Genomic DNA, 12378 nt, shown 5'->3' on the forward strand with positions numbered 1-12378 from the left:
TTCACTGAAGATGCAAGTGTTTGGGTGGGTGGGGTAAGAAAACCCAGCTGGACTACAATCAAGACGGCCTCCGGGCTACAATCAAGATGGTGGATAATCAAAATGGCGCCTAGAAAAGTATGGCTGAAGTCCAATCAGAGAGCCGGAAGGGCAGTACATACGCATAGCAACCTGAGTCTGAGGAAGAGACCACCAATACTGTATTGCCGCTTTGTTCAGAGGGGACAAATCCCCAGCTCCCATGGGGAGCCAACAAAAATGAAACCCACATTCCCTGCTTGGGTGCGACTTCCCCAACCTCACTCTGTGGACTGGAGAACCTCACCTGGGTGCACAAACCCCAATAAAGCTCTTTATTGCCTGACTTTGTGGCTAATTGGCATTTCTTTCTCGGCGGAGCCTAAGAAAACCTTTCAGCAAGCACAAAGATTAACCTAACGTAAGTAAGAACAGTATCCTAATCACATTACCCAGAGAATAACGTGGTTTCTGTTCCAACTTTGCCAATCACCATTTGCAATTTCCTCATCTGCAATGTGGGAACAATTATAGTATTTTTATGGGGTTATTGTGAGGCTTAAACGAGAATATAAATACATGTTAAGGCCCTAGGGCAGTATGTCTAACTACATCAATAAATGCAGCTTTTTGGTTGTTATAGTATTTGTATTGGTGGTACCCCACTAATCATAAACCACTACATCATAAATCCAAAGTTAATGTTGAGTCATGATGACCCCTAACCTAACACACTGCTTCAGTTTGCTCCCCATAATTCACTTGAGAAATCCATCTTGGCAATGACATCTTTGTGACTTTAACGTACTATACGGTTGAGAGATTCCTGACTACTTACTCCCAGTCAACGGGGAGTAAATAAGATTTCGGGGGCCCAAACCAATTTATTTTTAGTGTAAAGTGAAAGCACTCTGGCCTTTACAATCTCCCTGTCAATAGCTGCAGGTCAGGGATGATATCTCACTGAATTCTATGGTCCCAGGTCCTAGCAAAGCACCTGGCATTGGACAATTTTGTTAAAGTGAACGACGAGCGCATGCTAATGCCCTAATGAGTGTCTCTGGCCGATCGCCTACAGTGCTCATAAGCACCACCAGAAGCACAGGAGTGAGAATCCAGCGGCCCTGAATGCAACCACCCGCAGGAAATCCTGGGTGAATCTGAAGGGTAACTAACAGTCGCTAGCTTCCGGAACTCAGTGCAAGACGCGCGCCCGGCAGGCGGCTGCGTCCTCGGGTCAGCGGTGCAGGTCCGGAAGGAAGCGCTGCGGCCGACGCGGGGCGGAGCCTCAAGGGGCCTGATGGAGAGTGAGGACAGTGGGACAGGCCGGGGCGGCATGCCCGGGTTCTTACTTCCCCTTAGGACCCAGAGCCAAGCAGGGGCGACGTGGACCGGGGCGCGGGTGCAGGAGAAGGACTTAAGGCAGTGGGGCCTTACAGGTCAGTTGCTCCGGGCAAACTTCCGCCCCGCCCGACAAGTTAACTGGGACTTGCCTTTTCAGGGCCCGGTCCCTGAGTGAATCGTCTCGTGGGCGCTTTTCCTGCGGACCACACGGTCTGGCCTTTCTTCGCGCCTTTGCTGTGGGTCTAGGCGGAGGAGGAGCTCCACTTGGGGCCCGGTGGCCATTGACCCCGCCTGCGGAGAGGGTGATGCAGGCGGACGCTGCCGGAAAGGTATTCCGGGCACTGGGTCATTGGCCCGACCCGAGGCAGGGGTGACGGGGTTGGGTAGGAGTTTGGTGAGGTCTTGTCCTAAAGGGAAGACCGTCCTCTGAAGAAGAGAAGGACGTCGTGGCGCCGCCGGGCTTGGATTTACAGTTTCTGTGCTGGCGGGTTTGCAGGCCTGGCTTGGGTATTTCAGTTGTTAGTTCTGCGAAACTCTCACATCTCCTTCCAGCTCCAAGTTTCTGCGTTTACTGTGCACGCGCAGTTCTCGGAGAATTCTACCCCAACTGGCTAACACCGCGCTCCTCCCCGCCCCCCCCATGCTGTATTTTTAAAGTGTGCTGCTAAACCAGGTTTATCTGTTCATCATTACACGTAACTGCCCATCTTACACTAGTCCTTCCTTTCCTAAGGTTTCCGAAGAGCAAACCTTCATTCCCCGAGGTGTGCAGGAAGCGAGGCTGAGCTCTCCTGCGAAGGGAGAGCCAGTCCCTATTTCCTGGCCTGTGTATGACCTAACCTCTTCCACTTTCTTCTTTATTTATAAAATGGGGAATACAGTGCGTACTTCTGTATGACAGAATCTTGGGTGAATAATAAAGGGTGTAGTGGTTAATTCATGATTTATTGTGTGTCGCGTAGTACCACATACTATAAGGTGTTAATACAGAGGTGAGCATAACAAATACGGGCGCTGACCTCCTAGAATTATAGACTAGGTTGTGTGAGTGCTTTCAAAAAAGTACAAGAGAGTATTTATTGAACTCTACTATGTCCTCTGTGTCAAGGAAGTGTGAAGTTTTGTTATTCTCAGAGTGAAACAAAAGGTGCAGATCTGTGTCCAGCTTAGAAGAGGGATGGATAAAGGGTAAAGATGAATGGACAGGATACAGATGTGAAAGAGAGAGATCTCTCCCTTCTTGAGTCTTTGAGTGCTTGAGAATGTGTTTTGCCCTGTCTGTAGGGGGTGCGTAACCAACTTAGTTATGAATTTATGGACTTTATGCTTGGTGTATCTTAACTAAAGTTTATATGTTTGTGTTTTCCTATTTGCATTTTTTTAGGTATGATACTTTTGAGAACATGTGCTAGAGGGATAAAGTGGGCACATTAACATTGACTGGAGGTAATATACTTGGAGAAATGTACACGTGGGTATGTGCTGATTTAGTGAAAATAAAAAGATAGATAAGAGGTAAAGTAAATGAAAGGTAGAGAATGAGATAAGTGAGTAAATGAAAAGTGAATGCGTAGAGAGATATGGAAGCTTGTTGGTGAAAATGGATAAATTGGTAGTGGAGGCAAAGAAAAAAGTAGAAAACAGGTATACCAAAGTAATATTGTAACTTGAAATTTCTATTTCTATTTGCCAGGTAAATTAATGTTCTGAGAAACTGTTCTTTGTGAGTTGGTTAAAAATGCTTACTGAGCCTTCACTGGTGTGGCTGGTTGGATGCCATTCAGCAGAGGAAGAGCCACTTGTTCATTTCTGGTCAGGGCATATGCCTGGGCATCCCAGGTAGGGGCACCAGCAAGAGGAGGCTGATAGATGTTTCTTTCTCACATTCATGTTTCTCTCCCTCTGTTTCTCCCCCCCTTCCATTCTCTCAAAAAAATAAATATCTAAAATCTCTTTAAAAATACTGATTTTCCTTCCTTCCGATTACAAAAGTAGTACATGTTCTCTGTAGAACATTTAGGGTAATATTCTGTGCATGAAGAAAAAAAGTTTAATCTCCATATTTCTCTTACTGTTAACTGTTAATTATATGTCCTGCCAGTCCCTGTTCTACACATGGGTCATGTATCTTTTTTTTTCTTCTTTTCTGAGTCAGAGCGGGGAGCCAAGGAGAGGTGCAAGAACAGGGTTTCATGTACATACTTTTTTTTGAAACCGTAATTAAAAAATGACTATTTAGTTCTCCCTAATACCACTTTAGTGGGTATAGAGTATTTCACTGTATGGGTATGCCATAATTTAGCCAGCCTGTGTACTTAGACATTTCACTTCTTACATTATTGCTGTTGTAAATAATACTAATAAATACTATTGTAACCAAATATTTATTAGAGTTAGGAATTTTAGTTTCTCAAAGGCAGCATTTGTAGAACAAGGAGTATATAAAATTTAGGCTCATTTCTCCATATTCTCACCAACACTGATGTTTTTTAATTTGAGAAGTTAAAAATGCTGTTTTATTGTTAAATATTTATTTATTTACTAGTATTGATAGATATCTTGATATTTGTCTGTCTTTTGTTCCTTCTGTGTTTGTTTCTTACCCATTTCCACTTTTATTTATGTATTTATTTATTTTTTTTCATTTTTAAAATATATTTTATTGATTATACCATTACAGTTGTTCTATTCCCCCCTTCATTCCCCTCCACCCACACACTCCCTCCCCCACCATTCTTCCCCCCTTAGTTTATAACCACATGTCTCAAGTTCTTTAGATTCTATATTTCCCCTACTATTCTTGCCCTCCCCCCTTTCTATTTTCTACCTACTGTCTAGGCTATTTTCTGTACCTTCTCCCCCCTTCTCCTCCTCCCACTCCCCTATTTCTAACCCTCCATGTGTTCTTCATTTCTATGGTTCCACTCCTGATCTAGCTGTCCTCTTGGTTTGCTTTGTTTTAGGTGTGGTTGTTAATAGCTGTGAGTTTGCTGTCCTTTCACTGTTAACATTTTTCATCTTCTTTTTCTTATATAAGTCCCTTTAGCATTTCATATAATAAGGGCTTGGTGATGATGAACTCCTTGAACTTGACCTTATCTGAGAAGCACTTTATCTGTCCTTCCATTCTAAATGAAAGTTTTGCTGGATAGAGCAATCTTGGCTGTAGGTCTTTGGATTTCATGACTTGGAATACTTCTTTCCAGCCCCTTCTTGCCTGTAAGGTCTCTTTTGAGAAATCAGCTGACAGTCTGATGGGTACTCCTTTGTAGGTGACTGTCCCCTTATCCCTTGCTGCTTCTAGGATTCTCTCCTTCATTTTAGTCTTGGCTAATGTAATTATGATGTGCCTTGGTGTGTTCCTTCTTGGGTCCAACTTCTTTGGGACTCTCTGAGCTTCCTGGATTTCCTGGAAGTCTATTTCCTTTGCCAGACTGGGGAAGTTCTCCTTTATTATTTGTTCAAATAAGTTTTCCACTCGTGGCTGTTTCTTTCCCCCTTCTGGTACCCCTATAATCCGGATGTTGGAACGTTTAAAGATGTCCTGGAGGTTCCTAAGCCTCTCCTCATTTTTTTGAATTCTCATTTCTTCATTCCTTTCTGGTGGGATGTTTTGTTCTTCCTTCTGGTCCATTCCATTGATTTGAGTCCCAGTTTCCTTTCCATCACTATTGGTTTCCTGTGCATCTCCCTTCATTTCAATTAGTTTAGCCTTCATATGTTCCTCTAATTTGTGACTATAATCAACCAGTTCTGTGAGCATCCTGATAAACAGTGTCTTGAACTGTGCATCTGAGAGGCTGGCTATTTCCTGGTTGCTTAGCGTTATCGGCTCTGGGGCTTTGAGTTCTTCTTGCACCATCTTTTGGGCTGTTCGTGCCCGTTACTTAGCAGGATCGGAGCCTTAGGTGTTCACTAGAGCAGGGCAACTAAGTCGCTGGGTTGTGAGGCTGTATGTGGGGGTGGGGTCAACGAGGAACTATGGCGTCCTATCTGCCGCCTCCCGCCGCGGCCCCCACAGGTGCTGCAGCTGCCACTGTCACCGGGCCCACGCATTTCGTCCCACTGCACGCAAGTGTGCCACCGCCGTCAGCCCTCGCCCCCTGGCGCCTGCGGGGTCCGTCTCACTGTGCGCGAATATGCGACTGCGGTCAGTCTGCCCCACACCCTGACTGGGTCCGGGCCACTTGTGCGCCTAGGTCTGGGGATCTTTCCTGCCCGACCCTGCTCTGCTGCTGGCTCTGCCCCTCTTACCATCCCCGTTGAACGGTTAGTGGTTGTCGGACTTCCGTATAATTCAATTTTCTGTCTTTTGGCTGTGTCTTTGTTCTCCAAACCTTTGTTGTATTCAAACTTGGTTGTGGGAGAAGGCACAGTGTTTCCACCTATGCCTCCATCTTGGCGAAAGTCTTATGTATTTATTTAAATTGAGGTATTTGTTGCTTTGTAGGATCTTTCTTGCATTGAGGGTGTTAAACATTTGTTATATGTATCGGGAATATGGTTTTTAGTTTTTTATTTGCCATTTAAGTTTGGTGTATGTCTGTATTTTAGTGGTAAAGGTTAAGAAGCTTTTGCTGTCAAATCTTTCAGCCTTTTCTTAGATGATTTTGCCGTTAGTGTTCCTCACAGATGGGGCTTTACCACTGAATTTGTAATTATTGACCTTATATTTTTCTTCTAGTACATTTATGACATCTTTATATTTTAAATCTTAATTCCCCAGAAATTTATTAGAAAGACATTTAATTCTATTTTTCCTCTCAAATATGTAACCAATTATTCACTTTTCGTTAGCTGATGACTTAAATAAGTATTTTGTTTTGCAATATTTTTCCTAGTGATTCAGAAACTTTCTAGTAGGTCTTACTCCCCTTAATATTGTTATAGGTACATCCCATACATACCAGTGAACTTTGGAAATCCAAATTATTGTAATGATATATTAGGGCTGCTTTATTTTTGGAATTTGCAGACCTATTATGTATTGCTGTTTTTCCCTGCTTTCATTACTTGTCATTCACCTGAAAGGTGGGCAAGAGAATTCAGGTAACTCTTTGATGGATATTGCAGATGGACAACCTCAAATTTGTTCCTTCCTCATCCCCTATGCCTGTGTTACTGCATTCTAGTGGCTAGAAATGAAAGACTAGGCCCTGGCTGGTGTAGCTCAGTGGATTGAGTGCAGGCTTGCGAACCAAAGGATTGCAGTTCGATTCCCAGTCAGGGCACATGCCTGGGTTGCAGGCCAGTTCCCAGCAGGGGACCCACAAGAGGCAACCATACATTGATATTCCCCTCCCTCTCTCCTTCCTTTCCCCTCTAAACATAAATGAATAAAATATTTTTTAAAAAAGACTAGATTTCCCAGATTCCCTTGTAGTCTATTGTGCCTGTGACTTGGTTTTTACAGAGGAGATAACTAGGAGGATTGTAAAGGGAAGGAGAGGGGGAGGCTACAGTCTTAGAGGGATTTTGGTTTTCTGCATTTTTCTTGGGGACTAGTCCTAACCTCAAGGTGGTTAGATGGGTACTGGGTATCCATTTAGCTGGTGTGGATTATGGCTGAGGTGGGGGTTCCTAGAGCTGACAGAGTAGTGGCTTCCTGGATTCCCCTCCGCCCCCCCAAGTAACTTGTCATTTTTCTCTGGGTACTTTCAAGATACTTTTGTCTTTAGTTTTTAGTAGCTTAATTATGATGTGTCTTGGTGTATATTTCTTTGAGTTTATTCTGTTCAAAGTTTGCTCAGCTTCTTGAATCTATAGGTCTTTTGCCAAATTTGTGGACTTTTCAGCCCTTATTTCTTTGAATATTTTTTAGCCTCAGCCTGTTTCTTATCTCTTCCTGGGATGCCAAGGAATGAATGTGAATCTTTTCTTAGAGTCCCGCAGTTCCCTGAGGCTCTGTGTATGTGTGTATATGTGTGTTTATTCCAGAGGGGACCCCCAAAACCTGGAATTTATTTAAAAAATTGTGTATTCTTACATGTTTAAATTTCAGTCACTTTCAAAGTACTCTCCATTTAATGCAATACACCTAATGAGACATTTTTTCCACTGCTCAAGACAGTTTTTTAACTCATCGATTTTGATGCCTTCTAGTGCTTCTGCCATTTTTTTTTTCACCTCTTCCACATTGGTAAAACATTTCCCTTTGAGGACTTTTTTCATCCATGAAACAAAAAAAGTCACTGGAGTTGAGATTGGGGGAATGGGGAGAATGGGGCATAGGGATCATGCCATTTTTGGTCAAAAACTGCTGAACATTCAGTGCTGTGTGGGTAGGTGTGGTCATAAGTCACCCATCATGAAATTGGCAGATGTGTTGAAAGAGTCTTAAGAAAAAAATTCAGCCTTGGCTGGTGTGGCTCACTGGGTTGAGTGCTGAACTGCGAACCAAAGGGTTGCCAGTTCAATTCCCAGTCACGGCACATGCCTGGGTTGTGGGCCACATCCCCAGTAGGGGGCGCTCAAGAAGCAACCACACATTGATGTCTCTCTCCCTCTCTTCCTCCTTTCCCCTTCCTAAAAACAAATAAATCTTTTAAAAAATTCACTGATGCTGAACGTAGCTTCCCACAACAATGCCAACTGGCACACTGATACAGATGGGTTCCTAACACACTCACCTGGTGTGTGAAGCCTGTATCACAAAGGATCTGCCCTCCGGAAAATAATTTCATTTTTTAGCTCCTCCCACATATGTACATATATATTTATGTATTTATGTATATATTTTTATCCTTACCTGAGGTCAGCATTGATGTGAGAGCGAAGCATCATCAATTGGTCACATCCCATATGCACCTCTACTGTAGATTGTATGTACCTGGTCCCAGGATCTTATGTGCCCTGAGTGGGGGACCTATTGAACCCACAACGTAGGTATGTGCCCTGACTGGGAATCGAACCCACAATCTTTTGGTTATGGATGACGCTCCAACCAACTGAGCCACACTGACCAGGCCAAGTGTTTTTTTTTGTTTTTTTGTTTTTTTTTTAGGAAGAAAAGAATAGTTTAATTGGCCAATACAGAACAGGAAGCTTGAACCCTAAAAAACCCCAACTCCTTGATGGTATGTAGGTTACAGATTATATAAGGCAAAACCACAAGATACCATGGGTTAGGGTTTTGAGGTCATGCTGGGGGCTGATTGTTTAGAGGTGAGGTATGGGTAATAATTTATTTCTTTAGGTTTTGAGGACTGCTCTTGTAGTGGCCTACCCAGGAAGGGCGCCAGCCGGCGAATCAATAAGATAAATGTAATGGCTAATGGCCTGGGTCGGGGGGGGGGGCTCGCAGCTGAGTCAACAAGATCAGGGAGAGCAAGTAACTAAGTAACTAGGAAGTAAGAACAAAGAAATTCATATTAACTCCTATCAGCAGTTCCGTTTTCTTGCTTTCGAGCCAGAAGTAACAGTCCAAGTGGCAGACTGCCCCTCACCCCTATATAAGCAGTTGTTCCCCACTGATTGGGGCCCAGAATTTGGAGACTGACTCCTCTGGGTCCAGGCACGTAAAATAAAGTTCCACTCCAATAAAGTTCCACTCCGTACACCCGAAAGCGGCAAAGTTGTTTTCTGTAACACTCTTGAGATCTCTTCCAGCATCCCTTTGTCCTGTCTTGTGGGAAAGTAGCTAGGGGGGTCATTCCATCTCAGGGCTCAGGAACTGAAATATAATTTAGATCAAGATGTTTTCTTTAGCCTGACTGTTAGGTCTCAGGCCACTGTCTTCTGCTGCCTCAGGGGTTGCTGATTATCACGTGGAAGGCCATATCTCTTTGTAGCTGGGTAATCCTGTGTTGTGGGAAGCTGTCCTATTCCTTCTCAGTCTGTTTTCTTCTCTCTGCTCAGATTGAGTAATTTCTATGGCTCTGTTTTATTGTTCATTGATTCTTTCTTCTCTTCTCTCCATTCTGTTGTTGAGGTGATCCACTGAGGTTTATTTATTTATTTAATCAGTCCTCACCTGAGGATATGTTTATTGATTTTAGGGAGAGAACCACACATTGGGTTCTCTTAGGGAATGGAGGGAGAGAGAGAAAAACCATTGATGTGAGAGAAAAAACATCAATCTGTTGCCTCCCATATGTCCCGACTGAGAATTGAACTGGCAACCCAGCTATGTGTCCTGCCCAAGAACTGAACTTGTAACCTAGGTGTGTGCCTTGACTGGGAATCAAACCTGCTGCCTTTTGGTGTATGGGATGATGCTTCCACCAACTGAGTTACCCAGGCAGGTCAACTAAGGTTTTGTTTTGTATTTTTCAGTTATAAAACTTACATGTAGTTCTGTTTTATATCTTTTGTTTCTTTTCTGAAGCTTTCTATTTTTTCAGCTGTTTCTAATTTGTAATTGCTTGTTGAAGCCTTTTAAATCATTGCTGCTTTAAAATCTGTTATAATTCTGACATCTGTGTCATCTGGCAGTTGGCATCTATTGATTATCTTTTTTCATTAAGTTTGAAATCTTCCCAGTTTCTGGTATGAGTGGTTTTTTACTAAAGCCTGGACATTGCCTTGGCTGGGGTAGCTCAGTGGACTGAGTGCTGGTTGTGAACCAAAGGTCGCCAGTTTGATTCCAAGTCTGGGTATTTGCTTGGGTTGCGGGCCAGACTGCCAATGTGGGCCACATGAGAGGCAACCACACACTGATGTTTCATTCCCTCTCTTTCTCCCTCCCTTTCCCTCTCTCTAAAAATAAATAAAATCTTAAGAAAAAAACCAATGCTAGACATTAGTAAGTTCTTTATGAGACATCGGATCTTATTTGTTTATTTATTTATTTACTTTAAAAGATTTTATTTACTTATTTTTAGAGAGGGGGGAAGGGAGAAAGAGAGGGAGAGAAACATTAGTGTGTGGTTGCCTCTCGTGTCCCCCCCACTGTTGGGAACTGCCCTGCCTGGTTTCAGGAGCTATAATCCCCCTCATGGCTAAGGCTGAGTGAGCAAGCTTGGGACCATAAGCAACCAAGGAGACAAAGCTTGTCTCCCTGGCAGAGGTGCCACCTCTGCTCCTTTTTCTTCACCCTGCCAGGCCCCCAGTGCATGATCAGTTAGCCAGTGATGGGTAAGATTCCTCAAGGGAGGGATGACCTAAGACAGGAATGATCATGGGGGCTATAGGGAATCCTTCCCCCAGGGAAGGACTTGGGGGGCTATAGAAAAAGGGGGTGATGGTCCCTCGACCCTTGGCTTTGACATAGCCTGAGACCTCATTCTGTTGCAAGAAGTCTCCTAATCTCTTGGCTGCCTTAATTCCCCTGCTCACATAAGCCTGAAACAATGCTGGAGGTGGGTGCTACCCTGTGCTAGAAAGGGCAGGTTCCCTAGGGCGATCTGGCCTAAGAAAGAATGAATAAAATCTTATGAAACCTACTTTGCTAATATCCTCAATTTAAATAATAAGGATTCAAGCAGGAAGTGAGTTTGTTTCCCAAAGTTTTATGGCCATTTAACTATCTGACCCTGACTCAGAATAAGCCCTCAGAGTTCTTTGAATGTTATCTATTGTTTAATCATTTCTGCCTGACAGTGATTGATAAGCTTTATTCCTTTGCAAATTGAACCCAATAAAAGCCTGTCAAGGAAAAGGTCATGGCACTTTCCTTTTGAGAGAGTGGCTGTACCATCCCTTTTCCTCCACAGGACTTGGTAGTCCTTGTGAATTTCTCGTGCCTCATCCACAATGTGGTGGACCCCACGAGCTGAGGTCCACATTACCCCACTGGGGCCCTGGCCTGCAACGCAGGCATGTGACCTCACTGGGAATTGAACTGTCAACCCTTTGGTTCACAGACCAACACTCAATCCACTGAACCAGACCTGCCAGGGCCCAGATCTTATTTCAATCTTCTGTTTAACAGTCTTTGTTGTATGTTGCTCTGACAGGGGAAGAGGGATTGTTGCTTTGTTACTACCAGGTGGAAATAGAAGTTCAGGGTCCCCCTTTCAGCCTCTGTTGATGCCTGGGTATAGGGAGGGGGCTTTTCCTTACCTCTGGTTCAGAGTGATAGTAATGGCTCTCCACTTGGTCTCCATTGATACTGGAGGGTGGCCTTATTACTTTTGGACAATGATAAAGGTCCTGAATCTCCACTAGGCCTCCTTGGACACCACTTATGGGGGTGGTAGTAGAGGAGTCTCATTATGATCTATACAGGTAGAATTCTAGGCATTTCTGGGTCGTTAATTTTTTCACCTCCAATTTGGGATGTATGAGGCAAAAAGAAATCTGGAGCTCATCACCTTGTTGTTCTTGGGTCCTGAGGCCACTAGCCAGGCTTCCTCTTCTCTCCACATTTTCAGATTTGACTTATGTTTTTTTCTTTATAACATTCAGGAATTTCAGTTGTATTAGCAAGAAGAATGGGGAAAAGAAAACCTCCAGCTTCTCAGAAGCCAATTTTACATTTTAATCTTTGATTATTTGAACTTTCTAAACTATAAAATGGGGATATTACATACTGCTTGGGGTCATTATAAATATTATATAAGGTAACTTATATAAAGTGTTTACTCTTTCCCTGGTATTTAGTAAGTGGTCAATAAAAACTCATTTTCTTTTAATGTTTTACAGTTATATATGGCCTAGTTTGTTTTTGAAGGCCATGAGTTTAACCCAGAAAGTTGTATTTTTAATAGTTAATAGTATGCGTGGGGTCTTCCCTTTCCCAAGATGTGGCTCTTCTCTAAAATTGGATTTTCTGGTCCTAAGGGAGAGAGAAGAGATACAGCAGAGGCTCCATGTGAATTGCAGACACTTCCTTCTGTTCTTGTGTACTGTTAAACACCCTCTGTGCAACATCCTTTTAGTCCTACCTAAGAGCACTGCACCCCTTTTTATGCATAATTTACCTAGTCTTGTCTCAATATTTTTTGCAAAATTTAAATGGTTTCAGTTAAGCAGACACATGTACAATCTACGTGTTGGTGGTGGTAGTTGTGTTGTATCAGTAATGCCTTATTTCCTAGAACAGACATTGGCATAAGTCTCAGGCAATAAAGAGGC

At 43.3% G+C, this 12378-nt stretch overlaps 2 protein-coding genes across 5 annotated transcripts in view; one reads left to right on the forward strand and one right to left on the reverse strand.

Annotated features, from left to right (window-relative positions):
* The window catches only part of FMO5 (flavin containing dimethylaniline monoxygenase 5), a 105812-nt gene extending 104468 nt beyond the window's left edge, over positions 1 to 1344 (reverse strand). Inside the window, exon 1 of the mRNA XM_037061628.1 lies at positions 1157 to 1344. The gene's annotated coding sequence lies outside the window, so the exon portion shown is untranslated. The remainder of the gene's footprint in view (positions 1 to 1156) is intronic.
* Positions 1296 to 12378, forward strand: part of CHD1L (chromodomain helicase DNA binding protein 1 like) — a 111221-nt gene continuing 100138 nt past the window's right edge. For 2 of the 4 annotated variants that reach the window (XM_037061622.1, XM_037061623.1), the window contains exon 1: positions 1296 to 1457. In XM_037061622.1, the coding sequence (XP_036917517.1) occupies positions 1319 to 1457 (139 nt within the window). In that variant the 5' untranslated portion in view covers positions 1296 to 1318. Of the gene's footprint in view, positions 1458 to 1616; positions 1692 to 10988; positions 11031 to 12378 lie in introns of those variants that run through there. The other 2 variants (XM_037061625.1, XM_037061626.1) reach the window with 2 other exon arrangements.

Source organism: Sturnira hondurensis, unplaced genomic scaffold, assembly GCF_014824575.4.
Source record: "Sturnira hondurensis isolate 20B ecotype Veracruz unplaced genomic scaffold, ASM1482457v3 Scaffold0013475, whole genome shotgun sequence".
Classification (NCBI taxonomy): Eukaryota; Metazoa; Chordata; class Mammalia; order Chiroptera; family Phyllostomidae; genus Sturnira; species Sturnira hondurensis.